This window comes from Gallinula chloropus (assembly GCF_964237585.1).
Source record: "Gallinula chloropus genome assembly, chromosome: 21".
NCBI classification, from domain to species: Eukaryota; Metazoa; Chordata; class Aves; order Gruiformes; family Rallidae; genus Gallinula; species Gallinula chloropus.
Window position 1 is genome coordinate 9,164,402 of NC_140106.1, and position 14,391 is coordinate 9,178,792.

Below are 14,391 nucleotides of genomic sequence, written 5' to 3' on the forward strand. Positions count from 1 at the left end.
GTCTGGCTTGAATTTAAGGCTATTGTTTCTAAAAACTGCCCTGATAATAGACAAAAGATGTAACTATTTAAGTGTAGAAGTCCCTGCGGATCTCTGGCTGCCACTTGCCAAGCCCCCTAACCCTGGGAAACATGCTGCATCAAGGGATGTCCCAGTATGTGTCAGCAGTCTTAACCATGGGAGACTTTCCTCATGTACTTCCTCCCAAAGCTGGGGAAAAGAGAAGTTGTATGCAGCAGACTGACTGCTGTGATTTTTAAAAATTGCTTTTATTTAATTGTTATTCTGCATGAAAGCAAGCTTTTTTTAGCACAGCTTAATGGGTCTTGAGGCTTTTCTTGCTTACCTGGGCTGGGGTGATTTGATTCCATTTCACTAACATTTCCACCATTCTGATATCATAGATTTTGCCATGGAAATGCACCATTTCTTTGTTAACTGTGGCTTTTTTTTTTCCCCTCCCTTTTGACTATTTCCTCCTTTAATTGTATGTACTTGTGACAGTTTTGATTGAGGTCATCTTGCTGCTCTGCTACAGTGTCATAGTCATTCCATGAAATTCCTCCTTCTATCCTTCTCCCCTTCCCTTACAGAGAACTGCTGCCCAAAGATTTCACAGTTTATACCTATAACAAGGAGGGGAAGTTGCAGACCAAATATCCAGACATCCAGGTAGGATTTCTTTCATTGGATACCCTTACTTGAAGGTGACTTGAACACTGAGCAGTCCTCATACAGTGCAGAGCACACAGGCTGTGCCTCTCAGGCTGGGCTGGGCTAGTGACTGAATATCCACCTTTAATTTTGCACACAGTGGTCTTCCAGATGAGTCAAAATGAATAGTCAGCTGCTGACCCATCTTTTCAGTTGTGTGATGCTGCCTGTTAGCAACTAGGAATTCTGTTAGCCCAGAATTTTTGGGAGCTACTGAAAGGGATGAATGAGATCAAGTCTGGAGAACTCTTGAGAAGGATTCTCCCTGCATGGCACTGGAGTTATCCCACTGAAAAAAGCAGTTGCAGCCCTCCCTTTCTGCACAAGCAGGCTGCCTGATAGGTTATCTTTGAAAATGTAATTGCTTTTGTGGAATAAGAGTAAAATAAAGCAGCTGATGTGATACAAAAAGTATGAGTGTGTTTCTAATGGCTTCACTCTTCTTATGTTTAACCTTTAACCCTTTGCTCCTTTAAAGGGAAGTGTTAATCATACATGATTCATAGGATCTTGTGTTTGAAAATAGCATGCTGGAGCCAGCTGGGCTTTTATTTCCTGCTTAAAAGTGATGGGCTAAGAGGAAGAATGCTGCTTCTGCAGGAAGTCAGGAGTGTCCCTTCAGTGGCCCTGAAGGATTAACATATGCCTTCAGTGCTTTCTGTGGTCGTTGCTGAAACATGAGGTGACAGAATCTACCTGACCCCTCTAATGATGTTCAGAAAGGTGCTTGCCACAGAAAATGGAGTGTATTTGCCCCATACCACCCCCTTGTCTGGGTTCCACCATGTGTAGATACAGAGGATGAAATGGAAGTACTCTGTCTCATGTGCTGATGAGGGATGTCCTGTGCCACCAAAGCCTTCCAGCAGCACATTCTGGTGAGGATAGCACCCCCTTTTCTTGCCAGGGAGAGTCAAATGTTCTGTGGAGCAGTTTTCTACAAGACTTAAGGGTGATTTGACCCAAATTGGTAGGCAGGGGCTGCCCTCACAATATTTGAGGCAGGGTGGAGGACAGAAGTTTAGTGTAGGATGGCTTAAGGTCAAGCTGAGACCAGTTGCTTGTCTGAGCCCTGCTTGCCTGGCATTGTGACACTTTGGCTGTGCCAGCTCTGAATCCAGCCTCAGGCAGAGTGACTTGAGAGGGTGAGGGGGATTTTAAACTGAAATCTGAAGGAACTGCATGCCCTGTGGAGTTGTGAAGGGCATCTGCTTTGCAGGATGAAGAGGCAGGGATCTGCCTGAGACCCCCTGAGGTCTTGATTAGCTTTGTATATCTACATCCCGTGGTGCTAAGGCAGGTGAGGAGTGTTTTCAAGGCATGTCAGTGAATGAAACACTGTTCAGGTTTGTGCCCCTTGCTCCAAGACAGACATTGAGGTCCTGAAGTGTGTCCAGAGAAGGGTAGTGAGGCTGAGGAAGGGGCTGGGACACAAGTCTGATGAGGAGAGGCTGAAGGAACTGGGACTGTTTGGTCTGGGAGACTTTCTTTCTCTCTCCAACTCCCTGGAAGGGGGTTGTGCTGAGCTGGGGCTCAGCCTTTTCTTGCAGATAATGGTTCTGTGATACTGTGGTAGAGCTGGAGGCGTGTTTGAAGCTGGAGATAAAAGTCATGGTAAATTTATCTTAAAACTTATTACATTATCATGGAATCACAGAACAGTTTGAGTTGAAAGGGACCTCAGAGATCATCTAGTTCCAACCCCTGGCCATGGGCAGGGACACTCTCATCATACCAGGGTGCCCAAAGCCCCATCCAACCCGACCTTAAACATCTCCAGGGATGGGTTTTGTTACCAGTTTATAACTACTACTGGTCAGGGTGTAGCAATTACCCACTAGATGTACAGCTATTTGTGTGTAACTCCCCTGTTTCCCTGTGTAGGATCACTGCCACTATCAGGGCTACGTGGAGGGGACCCTGGATTCAGTGGTTGCTGTCAGCACTTGCTCAGGGCTCAGGTAACAACACATCCTTTGTCACAGGAGTCTCACAGGTCACTGAACCTGAAACAAAATTCACACTCTGGTTTTAAATGCTGTTCACCCAGGTGGGGATTGAATTCCCAAGCTGCAGTAGTGTATGTGCTGTTGCACAGCCTTTCTGTGGTACCTTTTCTTCAGGCAGCTAATAGGTATTTGAAACACCATTAAACAAGTTACAGTTTGTTATCAGAGTGCAGTAAGTCATCCTTTGATACAAATTTTGGCTTATTTTCTAATCAGGGTCTGTGGCCACTTCAGAGAACTGCACACAGCATCCAACTTCCCATTTCTGCACTATGCAAACTGGACAGAACTGGCCCTAAAACTTGTGCACATCAAATTTGCTGACAATTTTTTTTCCTGCTTTGGGCTGATTTCTGTCATTTTGGGGTCTTGGATGATTTTTTTCCCCCCCCCCTAGTGCCATATCAGCTGCCAGAGTGCCAGTAGGAATTGAACCATTGCAAACTCTTACCCAAACATTTCAGTTGCTGTCTTTGTGAAGACCCTTATCCAAGGCAAGGCTGCTTCCTTGGGGTGCAAGGACTGCCCTACAGACATGCCTTTAGTTATCTGTTGCTTTACTGTAGAAACCTGGATAACAATCTCCCTGCTTAATGCAAGAATTTCTCATGCACCCTGCCCTGTTTTAGGGGGTTGGTGACAATAGAGAACATCACCTATGGAATTGAGCCCATGGATCCCTCTTCTGGCTCTAAGCACATTGTCTATCGATTGGATAATGTGAAGAAAGAGCCCACAACATGTGGGGTAAGCACTGAAGAGCATGAAGGGGAAGGTATGGAGGAGGATCACCACCCCAGTATGACTCAGCTGCTGAGAGTAAGTACTCCAGTGTTTCCTCCACAGTCCCCTTGTGAGTATTCAGCTAAGAATATGGAAGCAGCTTACCTGATTTGTGGGGTTTAACACATACCTCTGACTTGGAGAGTGTTCTACACTGCTGAAAGCCTCAGTTGCTTCAACAAAGCAGTTGCAGTTTCCTTCTGCACACAGCAGAGAGTGGAGTGATGGTTAGATTATTCACAGGCAGAGCTTTTTTGGGGGGCTTTTAAGGGCAGGAACAGTACCCCTTGTTGGAGAGGCTCATTAACAAAGTATCAGAAACCAGCAGAACATTGTGTTTATTCTGTTCTCTGGGTAGCAGCTTGGTGTGAAGGTCCCCCTTGCCTGTTTAGAGCCTGGCTATCTGGGGAACAAGGCTGCAGTAAAAGCAGGACAATGAAAAACATCTCATTTCAAGGTGGTTGACTTTGCTGCTTGGTAGCTTTCTGCTCCTTTATAAAGAGTGTATGTCCTTCCAGAGAAACCTGTGTGGAAAGTAAGGTTTCTCACCCTTGAAATGCAGGAAATCTTTGTGCAGCAGCTAAATTTTAATGTGAAATACTGAAGAATTGTCCTTGTGTTGGATTATACTTGCTGGCTGTGTTCTGTTTTATTCTTGGCACAGTGTGCTTTGGGTGTGGTTGTATCAAGTGAAATAGGACAATGCTGAGATGGGGGGGGGAGGCTTTGCTTACACTTGAATTAATAAAATTGTCTGAAACTCTTGGGTTTTTTCTTTCCCTGCAGAGCAAGAGAGCAGTGCTGCATCAAACAAGATATGTGGAGCTGTTCATAGTTGTGGATAAAGAGAAGGTAGGGATGGTGTGTTGCTTGCCCCTCCTCCTCCTCAGGCTTCCTTACTCCCAAAGGAATTGTTGACAGACATGGATGCTCTAGCCAAGGTTTTGTGAACATGCTAGCCTGAAGCTGAATAAACATGTGCTGTGCAGTACTCAGAGAAGAGTGAACTGTCAGATGTGGAGAGTTTCTATCATCAAGGACTCTAATAATGCAAGGAAGAAAACTTGTTAGGTGGCAAAACCCACTGGTGCCATTTTCTCCTGAACACTGAGCTGCTGAACAATGAAAATGCTGTTGTCTTATCATAGAATCACAGAGTGCTTTGGGTTGGAAGAGACCTCAGAGATCATCTAGTTCCAACCCCCTGCATGAGCAGGGACACCCTCACTAGTCCAGGCTGCCCAAAGCCCCATCCAGCCCGGCCTTGAACACCTCCAGGAATCTGGGGGCTTTTGATTAGCAACATTTGGAGAGGAGATTTGGAGCTGGGCAAAAATGGTTTTGATGTTACTGGTTTTAAAAGGTTTTTGTTCCTTTTTTGTAACTTGTCTTTATCTCTTCATGACATTTCTTTATTTGGTCTCACAGTTTGAAGATTTTGGGAAGAGTGAAACAGAAGTAAGAGAACACATGGTGCAACTGGCAAACTTCCTTGACAGTGTAAGTTAAAACTGTGCTTGAGCTTAGGGAGGGAATTATGGAGCATCTCCCCTATGGGGAAAGGCTGAAAGAACTGGGGCTGTTCAGCCTAGAGAAAAGAAGGCTGAGAGGAGATCTTATTAATGTTTATAAATATCTCAGGTGTGGGACACGGGGGGACATGGGCAGCCTCTTCTCAGTGTCTGTGGGGACAGGACAAGGGGCAATGGCTGCAAGTTGGAGCACAGGGAGTTCCACACCAACATGGGGAAGAACTTTTCCCCAGTGAGGGTGAGGGAGCCCTGGGACAGGCTGCCCAGGGGGTGTGGAGTCTCCTTCTCTGGAGAGATTCCAGCCCCATCTGGACACTGACCTGTGTGCCCTGTCCTAGGGAGCTGCTTTGGACCTGGTGGGCTCCAAAGGTCCCTTCCAACCCCTGTGAGTCTGTGAATGATGCTGTGTGTGGCTCTGCAGCCCTGTGACTTGTGTAAACTCCCACTGTGGAGTCTGTTCAGTTATCACTTTGCTGAGAATGAAGCAAAAGTCTTTACTAAGCCAGGAGCTGAGCCTGTGCCCTTGGCTCTCATGTTGGAGACGGGTTGAGCTTGGTCGTGCCTGCACGTTGTGCCTGAGGAGCAGGGGCTGCAAAGTCAGGGCAGCATTTACTGACAATGGGCTTTGAATGCATCACTAGGAAAGCTTTTCCACCTCTAAATTCATCTGCAATCATGATACCTGGGAATTAATTTAAGGAACTGTCTTCCAACCTGCACTGCACACAGAATCAGGAGGTTGGAAAAGTCCTTTAAGATCATCAAGTCCAACCATTCGTGTCCTGTGCTAAACCAGATCCCTGAGCACTTTATCAACCCTTTTTTAAACACATCCAGGGAAGGTGAGAGATGGGACAGGCAGCTGCAATTCTTAATTTGTCAAGGTTAGAGAAAAAGCATGGCTTTCAACTTGACCACGCTGTTTGTCAGGACTGACGCTCCTTTTCATTTCTGGTTTGGATTTCTCATTGATCCTGTAGCTAATGAGGGTCAGAATCTCAGGGAAAATGAATCCTGGTGATTGAATTGCATACCAAATTAAAAAAAAAAAAGCCAAAACCCCTCCAAAAGCCCTCAACCAAAGTAGATTCTTGCAATAAGATCAGTAATACCAGTCAACACGTACTTATCTGCGAGCCTTCAGAGGTATTTCTGCTTTGTTTTTTCCTCCCCAGATGTACATCATGTTGAACATCCGCATTGTGCTGGTTGGACTGGAGATTTGGAAGTATGAAAACATCATCAGCACGGATGGGGGTGCTGGTGATGTGCTGGCAAACTTTGTACAGTGGCGAGAGAAGAACCTCGTTCAGCGCCGGAGGCATGACAGTGCCCAGTTTGTTCTGTGAGTTGCTGTTCCCTCCCTTGGACACTTAAGAAGCTTATTCTATTCCTGTCTGCTCAGCTGTGCTCTGGTGTCAAAAGTAGCTGTGGGATTTCAGCAGTGCAATCTGCTCTGGTTTAGCTACCTGGGGGAACATTCCAAGTCAACATAAGCAGGTTTCTATGGTCTTTGAATTTAGTCTCCTCTCTGGCAGGTACATTGCTAAATAACAGTATTTCTTCCTGTCCTGTGGTGGTTTGTGTTGTGTAAAGCTTCCCTTCAGACAATCCTTTGTCAGACTTGTAATCTGGGGCTTTTCCTGCTTGAAAATGAGTGCAAACATGGTGCAGAGTGGTGTTTAAAGTGGTTTCTGCACCCAGTATCCAGAAGCTAGCTCCATGGCTTGAGCTTTGACATGTGCTGTTAATCTGTCATAGAATCACAGACTGGTCTGGGTTGGAAGGGACCCCAAGGATCACAGAGCTCCAACCCCCTGCCACAGGCAGGGCCACCAACCTCCAGGCCTGGAGCTACACAAGGTTGCCCAGGGCCCCAGCCAACCTGGCCTTGAACACCCCCAGGGATGGGGCACCCACCCCCTCTCTGGGCAGCCTGTTCCTGTCTGTCCAATCTATCCCTCCCTACTGCCATAAACCAGCACAGAGCTTTCTGAGCTGTCATCTCTGCCCTGATTCTGGGCTGCCTGCCCTGTGCACTTCCTGCTCCTGCAGATAGAGCAGCCCTTAGGAAGTCACTGCCCACGGTGTGAGGAAGGGCAGAGGTGAGAGCACCGCTACACACGGGGCAGCAGCTCAGCTCTCCTTCCCACAGGAGCTGGCAGCCTCTTCTCCAAGGCAGCTCAGCACCATTCAGCTCAGGAGGGTGAAATGGCTGGAAAAAGAGTAGCTTTTAAAACCCCTTGCTATGAAGTACTGCATTGTGCTGTTGCCCTTAAGCTTTAAGTAGTGTGTAGGAAAGAATCAAGATAGTAATGAAAAGGAAGCTGATGAGGAAAGAAGTCTTTGGAGTTTGGTGGTAGCAGAAAGGCAGCTAACAGCCAATTAAAACAAACAATTATAAGGGTGGACCATTTAGCTCATTATATTGAGAGGGAAGATGGGGAAGGGAATAACTTTCTCTGTAAACTCTTTTTTTTTTATTTAAAAGAACAGTGAGCAGAAAGATAAAGCTGAGCTGGTGCATTTGTACCTGCAGTCAGTAGTGGTGCTCCTGGCAGGGCTCCTGAGGTAGTGTCTGAGAGCAGGAGAAACAGTTTTGTGACCCATGAGCAGAAGTGACTGTAGAATCATAGAATGGTCTGGGTTGGAAGGGAGCCCAAGGATCACAGAGCTCCAACCCCCCTGCGTTCTTTCTTGCACTGGGGACCCCAGCTCTGGCCACAGGACTCCAGCTGGGGAGGGCAGAGCAGAGAGGGACAATCCCCTCCCTGTCCCTGCTGCCACCCCTCTGCTGATGGAGCCCAGGATCCTATCCCCCTTCTGAGCTGCAAGAGCCACTTCTGGCTCATGGGGAGTTTCTCACCACCAGAACCCCCAGGTCCTTCTCAGCAGGGCTGCTCCCCAGGAGCTCTTCTCCCAGGCTGGATCTATGGCTGGGATTCCTTCCAAGTGCAAGACCTGACACTTTGCAGTGTTGAACCTCATGAAATTCACCCAGGTCACCTTTCAGACGTGCCAAGATCCCTCTGGATGGATTCCTTTCCTTCTGTTCTGTCAACCAAACTGATGCATTGAGCGTCTGTGTGGCTGAACATTGTGTGTGAGTGTGTGTACAGGTGGCATGACAGCCTTTTTCCTTGTTCTCCCTGTGACTGTAGGAAGAAGGGGTTTGGTGGCACAGCTGGAATGGCCTATGTTGGAACAGTATGCTCCAAGAGCCACGCAGGAGGCATTAATGTGGTGAGATTCCTTTAGTGATGCTGGGAATGGGATTGACATAAGGGTTTCACACTCCAGAAGTCTTCCTGGAGTCTTCAGTAACAAAGCTGAAGTGGCTTTGGGGGGGCTCTGACGTGGTCCCCACCCATGTCTGGCACTTCTCTGAACCTGGATCACACCTTTTCTGTCGTATTCTGCATCCTCTGCTCAGCCTCCCCCCTCCTCAGTGTGAAAAGGGACGGCACTTCTCTGCTGGCCTTTCAAGCAGCCTTGCCTTGAAAGTGTGGGAGCTGTGGGTGTTCTCAGGTCTGTTCTCTGGTGTCTGCTTGGCCTCCCCAGCTGGGAACTCCTGGAGCAGTGCTCTTGACTGCCCTCTTCCTGTGAAACTGCAGAACACTAATGAACCTAATTCCTGATCCCAGATAACTGGCAGTCCCAGTGATCTTGTTTTCTTGGACTAGTGACAGTAACCCTGGAATTGGAGTTTGCATATTTAAGGAGGTTTGGGCTGCTGTGGAGAACTCTAGTTTTTGTGTTAATGTTGCAGCTGTGCTGGGAAGTAGAGGTTGTTAGGGAGTGTCCCAGATATGTTTATCTGAGGGCTCTTATTACTAAGCAAATGACACGTGCTTGCTTGGAAAGCAGACATGCTTGGTCTGAGAATCCTGTTAATGTCAAGACAGAATCACAGCCTGGTCTGGGTTGGAAGGGACCCCAAGGGTCACAGAGCTCCAACCCCCCTGCCACAGGCAGGGACACCAACCTCCAGCCTGGAGCTACACAAGGTTGCCCAGGGCCCCATCCAACCTGGCCTTGAACACCCCCAGGGATGGGGCACCCACCCCCTCTCTGGGCAGCCTGTTCCAGCCCCTCACCACTCTCTCTGCAAAGAACTTCCCCCTGAGAGCTCATCTCACCCTTCCCTCCTCCAGCTTCACTCCATCCCCCTTGTCCTGCCAGTCTCTGCCCTTTAACAAGCTGATTCCCCTCCTGTTCCTCTGCTCCCTTCAGGGACTGGAAGGCTGCAATGAGGTCCCCCCACAGCCTTCTCTTCTCCAGGCTGACCCAGCCCAGCTCCCTCAGCCTCTCTCCATAGGGGAGCTGCTCCAGCCCTCTGATCATCCCCGTGGCTCCTCTGACCCCTCTCCACCAGCCCCACATCTTCCTTGTGTTGGGCCCCAGCTCTGGACACAGGACTCCAGCTGGGGAGGGCAGAGCAGAGAGGGACAATCCCCTCCCTGTCCCTGCTGCCACCCCTATGAAAGACATGTCCTTTGGGCAAATAATCACCAACTTTCTCAGTGTAAGCTCCCCACTAAGTTTCTTCTGGCTTGTTCTCATGCAGTTTGGAAGAATCAGCATACAGATGTTTGCATCAATTATGGCTCATGAGCTGGGACATAACCTGGGGATGAACCACGATGACGAACGTGTCTGTGACTGTGGAGCCAGCAGTTGCATTATGAGCTCTGGAGCATCGTGAGTATCTGACAGAAGAGAAGGTGTTTTCTGAGGGGCAGAAGTCCCCAACCACATACTTAATTTTTACCCCTTGTCTTCAGAGTACTCCTGCATGCAAAGATTTGTGTCCTGCTTGCATGGGGAAAGCAAGCAGAACCCTCATCTGCAAACTGGGGGGGATGCTTGTGGGTTGGCTTAAATGTGAGTTCATGTTCTCTGTGGCAGGGGATCGAGGAACTTCAGCAGCTGCAGTGCAGAAGACTTTGAGAAGCTGACTCTCAACAAAGGTGGCAGCTGCCTGCTCAACGTTCCCAGGCCTGATGAAACCTATAGTGTGCCCTACTGTGGGAACAAACTGGTGGATGCTGGGGAGGACTGTGACTGTGGTTCACCAAAGGTTAGAGACTTGTGTGCTTTACAAGTGCTCCCAGGGTGGCTTGGCGTGCCCCTTGCTGGAGAGGGGACTCTGTGGGGCAGAGGGTGTGATTTCTTGGCATTCATGGCACTTCTGTTTCCAGGAATGTGAAAATGATCCTTGCTGTGAGCCAGGTACTTGCAGGCTGCGGGCCGGTGCCCAGTGTGCTTATGGTGACTGCTGTAAAGACTGCCAGGTCAGAGGCTCGGGTCTGTTACTTGGGAGTGTTCCTCAGGGGTTAAAAATGGAGAGCACTGGCCTAACCAGTGTGCATCTCTGAGGGGCAACTGTCACACACATAGCACCCACCCCATATGAAGGCTTCAGAGCAATGCCATTTTTTGGGGGGGGTGGCCTATTGTGAGGTGGGTACATTGACCTTCCCTACTGTAAAAAACCCATTTCCTGACATGCTTCTGCCCCATCCCTGTCTCTCCAGCTCCTTCCTGGAGGAACTGAGTGTCGGGCCAGCAGCAATGAGTGTGACCTTCCAGAGTACTGCAACGGCACGTTCCAGTTCTGCCAGCCAGACTTCACCGTCCAGAACGGTCACCCCTGCCACCATGGGGAAGCCTATTGCTACAACGGGGTCTGCCAGTACTATGATGCCCAGTGTCAGCACATCTTTGGCCCAAGTAAGGAGGACAACAGTGTAACAGTTGTTGTAGGAGATGTAGCTGAAACAACATGCTACGTTTGTTCAAGCTTCTATTTTACTTGGTTTCCTGTGAGGAAGAGCAGCTGGCTTTGGCAGAGGGTTTGAAGGAGTGGTGTTCATGGCTTAGCCTTCACACATTCTTTCTTTGTTACATTTAATGCCCTGCTGGTGAGCCAAGTAGTAATTTTCTTGGGCTGATCGTTCCTGTTACAGTGGGGCTCCTGGCATGTAGGGCTGTAAAGAATCACAGAATCACCAGGTTGGAAAAGACCTTTAAGATCACAAAGTCCAACCATTCCTGTCCTGTGCTAAACCAGATCCCTGAGCACCTCAGCTACCCTTTTTTAAACACATCCAGGGTGGGTGACTCAGCCCCTCCCTGGGCAGCCTGTTCCAGGCCCCCACAACAGTACAGCTCAAGAGAGAATTTCTCCAGGCTGAACACCCCCAGCTCCCTCAGCCGCTCCTCAGAGGATTTGCCCTCCAGCCCCTTCCCCAGCCTGGATGCCCTTCTCTGGACTCACTCCAGGACCTCAATGTCCTTCTGATGGTGAGGAGCCCAGAACTGGACCCAGCACTCGAGGTGCAGCCTCACCAGTGCCCAGTCCAGGGGCACAATCCCCTCCCCAGACCTACTGGCCACACTATTTCTGACACAAGTCAGGATGCCATTGGCCTTCTTGGACACCTGGGCACACTGCTGGCTCATGTTCAGTTGCAGTCACCCAACACCCCCAGGTCCTTCTCTGCCTGACAGCTCTCCAGCCAGTCTCCCCCAGCCTGTAGTGCTGCAGGGGGTTGTGTCCCATGTGCAGGACTCTGCCCTTGGCCTTGTTAAACCTCATCCTGTTGGTCTCAGCCCATGGGTCCAGTCTGTTCAGATCCCTCTGAAGAACCTCCCTACCCTCAGGCAGATCAACACTTCAAGAAGCCATGAAGAGATATCAAATGTGATAACTGACTCAGCATTAAATGACTGTTTCTCTTAGGGTTTTTTTGTTCTTTCTTGGCACCCCATAGTGCTGCCTTTCCCACCTCCTTCACTGTTCTACTCAAGTCCTTAAGCTCTCTGTACTGCATAGGAAACTCTAGGCATAGCAGGAGAATTGGGCTGGGTAAAGGCAATGTGATAATAATAAGGTGTTTCTGTCCCTATTTACCTTGGCTCCTCTGTCTGGGGGTGGGGGGCATCTCTTGTTTGCAGAAGCCAAAGCAGCCCCCAGCGCTTGTTTTGTTGAAGTGAATTCCAAGGGTGACAGATTTGGCAACTGTGGTTTCCATGGCCATGACTACAAGAAATGTGCCAGCTGGTGAGTTGAGCCCAGTGCATCCAGAAGTTCCTAAATGTATAGGAATATAGTATAGAGAATCCTTATATGGGTGCTGTAGTATTAATTTGGGGTGTTTTTAGCAAGTGCACTGGGGAGAGGTGTTACCCCATCACCTCACCTTACTGTGCATTGTTCTGAAACACATTGAGAGAGGTGATTTCCCCTTATTCCTGAAACTTGAGTTCTGTGGCCTTGGGATGTGTGTGTTCAGATGTGGGGCTGTGGCAAGCAGAGCATGTTCCACATCTCCTGTCACCCATTGCTCTTACCCTACGGTGTTCACACACAGAAAAACAAATGGCAGCTTGTTGTGTTGTCCTTAAAGGTCCCAACAGCTTATGGAAAGAAGAGATAAATCCATCCTCTTGCAGCTGAAATGAGGTTCAGCTCGATTTTATTTAGCAAGCTGCCTCAATTTTATCTTCAGATAGTCTCTTACCAGTAGAAAGAAAACATCATCTCGACTGTGTGTGATAGTTGTCTTCTCAGAATAAATTGAAGTGTCACTACAGTGTCTGTATGTTGATGTTGTAGGAATGCCATGTGTGGGAAGCTGCAGTGTGAAAACGTGAAAGCTATGCCTGTCTTTGGAATTAAGCCAGCAATTATCTCTACTCCCATTAGAGACACCAGGTGCTGGGGTGTAGATTTCCAGCTAGGCTCTGACGTCCCAGACCCAGGAATGGTGAATGAAGGTACCAAATGTGGTACTGGAAAGGTAATCAACAATTAAAAAGTGATTTCTTAAAGTAATTCCGGGGGGTTCATGTGAATAAAAGTTTCAGGAGGACAGGGAGGGGATTGTCCCTCTCTGCTCTGCCCTCATGAGGCCCCAGCTGGAGTCCTGTGTCCAAAGCTGGGGCCCCAGTACAAGAAAGATGTGGAACTGTTGGAGAGGGGTCAGAGGAGCCACAGAGATGCTCAGAGGGCTGGAGCAGCTCCCCTATGGAGAGAGGCTGAGGGAGCTGGGCTGGTTCAGCCTGGAGAAGAGAAGGCTGTGGGGGGACCTCATTGCAGCCTTCCAGTGCCTGAAGGGAGCAGAGAAACAGGAGGGGAATCAGCTTGTTAAAAGGGTAGATAATGGTAGGACAAGGGGGATGGAGTGAAGCTGAAGGAAGGAAGGTTTAAATTAAATATTAGGGGGAAGTTCTTTCCAGAGAGAGTGGTGAGGGGCTGGAACAGGCTGCCCAGCACTCGAGGTGCAGCCTCACCAGTGCCTAGTCCAGGGGCACAATCCCCTCCCCAGACCTACTGGCCACACTGTTTCTGACACAAGCCAGGATGCCATTGGCCTTCCTGGCCTCCTGGGCACACTGCTGGCTCGTGTTCAGCCTGCAGCCACCCAACACCCTCAGGTCCTTCTCTCCTGACAGCTCTCCAGCCAGTCTCCCCAAGCCTGTAGCGCTGCTCAGGGTTGTTATGTCCCACGTGCAGCACTCTGCCCTTGGCCTTGTTAAACATTCAGACTGGGGACAAAAGACTTCAGTGACAGCTCAGTCACTGTACTGAGAAGCCTTTTGTAGTGTTTCTGTAGAGTTGGGGTTCATCACACTAAGAGCACGAGGCTTGCTTTGTGCTCAGCCAGCACAGAGTGGCTTCAGCACCCTGTGCTGCTGGGAGAGCACAGGGAGGTGGGGGGGAAGATGAAGGAGTAGGTGGGTGAAATGCCACCTTCCTTCATTTGTGTGCATCTCCCAATTCTCCTAGATCTGCAGGCACTTCCAGTGTGTGAGTGCCTCTGTTCTGAACTACGACTGTGACGTGGAGGGGCAGTGTCATGGACATGGGGTAAGCAGAGCCTTTTGCTCTTGTGGGTAATCTTCTTGGGCTGTAACTGTGGTATAACTGGCAGTAATTCTACATGAGACCCTTGGACATCTTTGTTACAAGAACACTGGGGGTTTTTCAAGCCATCTAAAGATACTTTTGTTGCTGGGCAAGAATAATTCCCATTTCTGGTATTACTAATGTAACATAAAACTCTGCATTTTACCAAAAATAATAGAGAAAAAAACATACTCTTTGAGCCATTGGGATAGCTAATCTTTGGAAGCTCATCCTGTGCTTGCTGAGACCCACAAAACCTTCAGTTGCCTGGCCAAGGAGTATTTAGAATTGATGTGGGAGATACTGGTTAACATTCTCCAGGCTGAGTGATACAGAAGGGACAGAGCCGAGGGGTGGTGGCTGCTGCATGGTGGCTTTTCAAGTACCTGGAAACTCAAGTTAGCAAACAGAACTTCACTGTGGTGTTTGTGTTTGATAC

The 14,391-nt window shown here is 48.8% G+C and overlaps 1 protein-coding gene across 1 annotated transcript in view; it reads left to right on the plus strand.

Moving 5' to 3' along the window:
* Window positions 1–14,391, plus strand: part of LOC311199894 (disintegrin and metalloproteinase domain-containing protein 9-like) — a 30,192-nt gene that overhangs the window by 11,010 nt on the left and 4,791 nt on the right. The window contains exons 4-17 of the mRNA XM_084274033.1: window positions 594–672; window positions 2,599–2,675; window positions 3,353–3,542; window positions 4,293–4,358; window positions 4,935–5,006; window positions 6,214–6,383; window positions 8,200–8,281; window positions 9,606–9,739; window positions 9,947–10,118; window positions 10,240–10,332; window positions 10,576–10,771; window positions 11,999–12,104; window positions 12,660–12,843; window positions 13,833–13,913. Coding sequence (XP_084130159.1) covers window positions 594–672; window positions 2,599–2,675; window positions 3,353–3,542; window positions 4,293–4,358; window positions 4,935–5,006; window positions 6,214–6,383; window positions 8,200–8,281; window positions 9,606–9,739; window positions 9,947–10,118; window positions 10,240–10,332; window positions 10,576–10,771; window positions 11,999–12,104; window positions 12,660–12,843; window positions 13,833–13,913 — 1,702 coding nt within the window. The remainder of the gene's footprint in view (window positions 1–593; window positions 673–2,598; window positions 2,676–3,352; window positions 3,543–4,292; window positions 4,359–4,934; window positions 5,007–6,213; window positions 6,384–8,199; window positions 8,282–9,605; window positions 9,740–9,946; window positions 10,119–10,239; window positions 10,333–10,575; window positions 10,772–11,998; window positions 12,105–12,659; window positions 12,844–13,832; window positions 13,914–14,391) is intronic.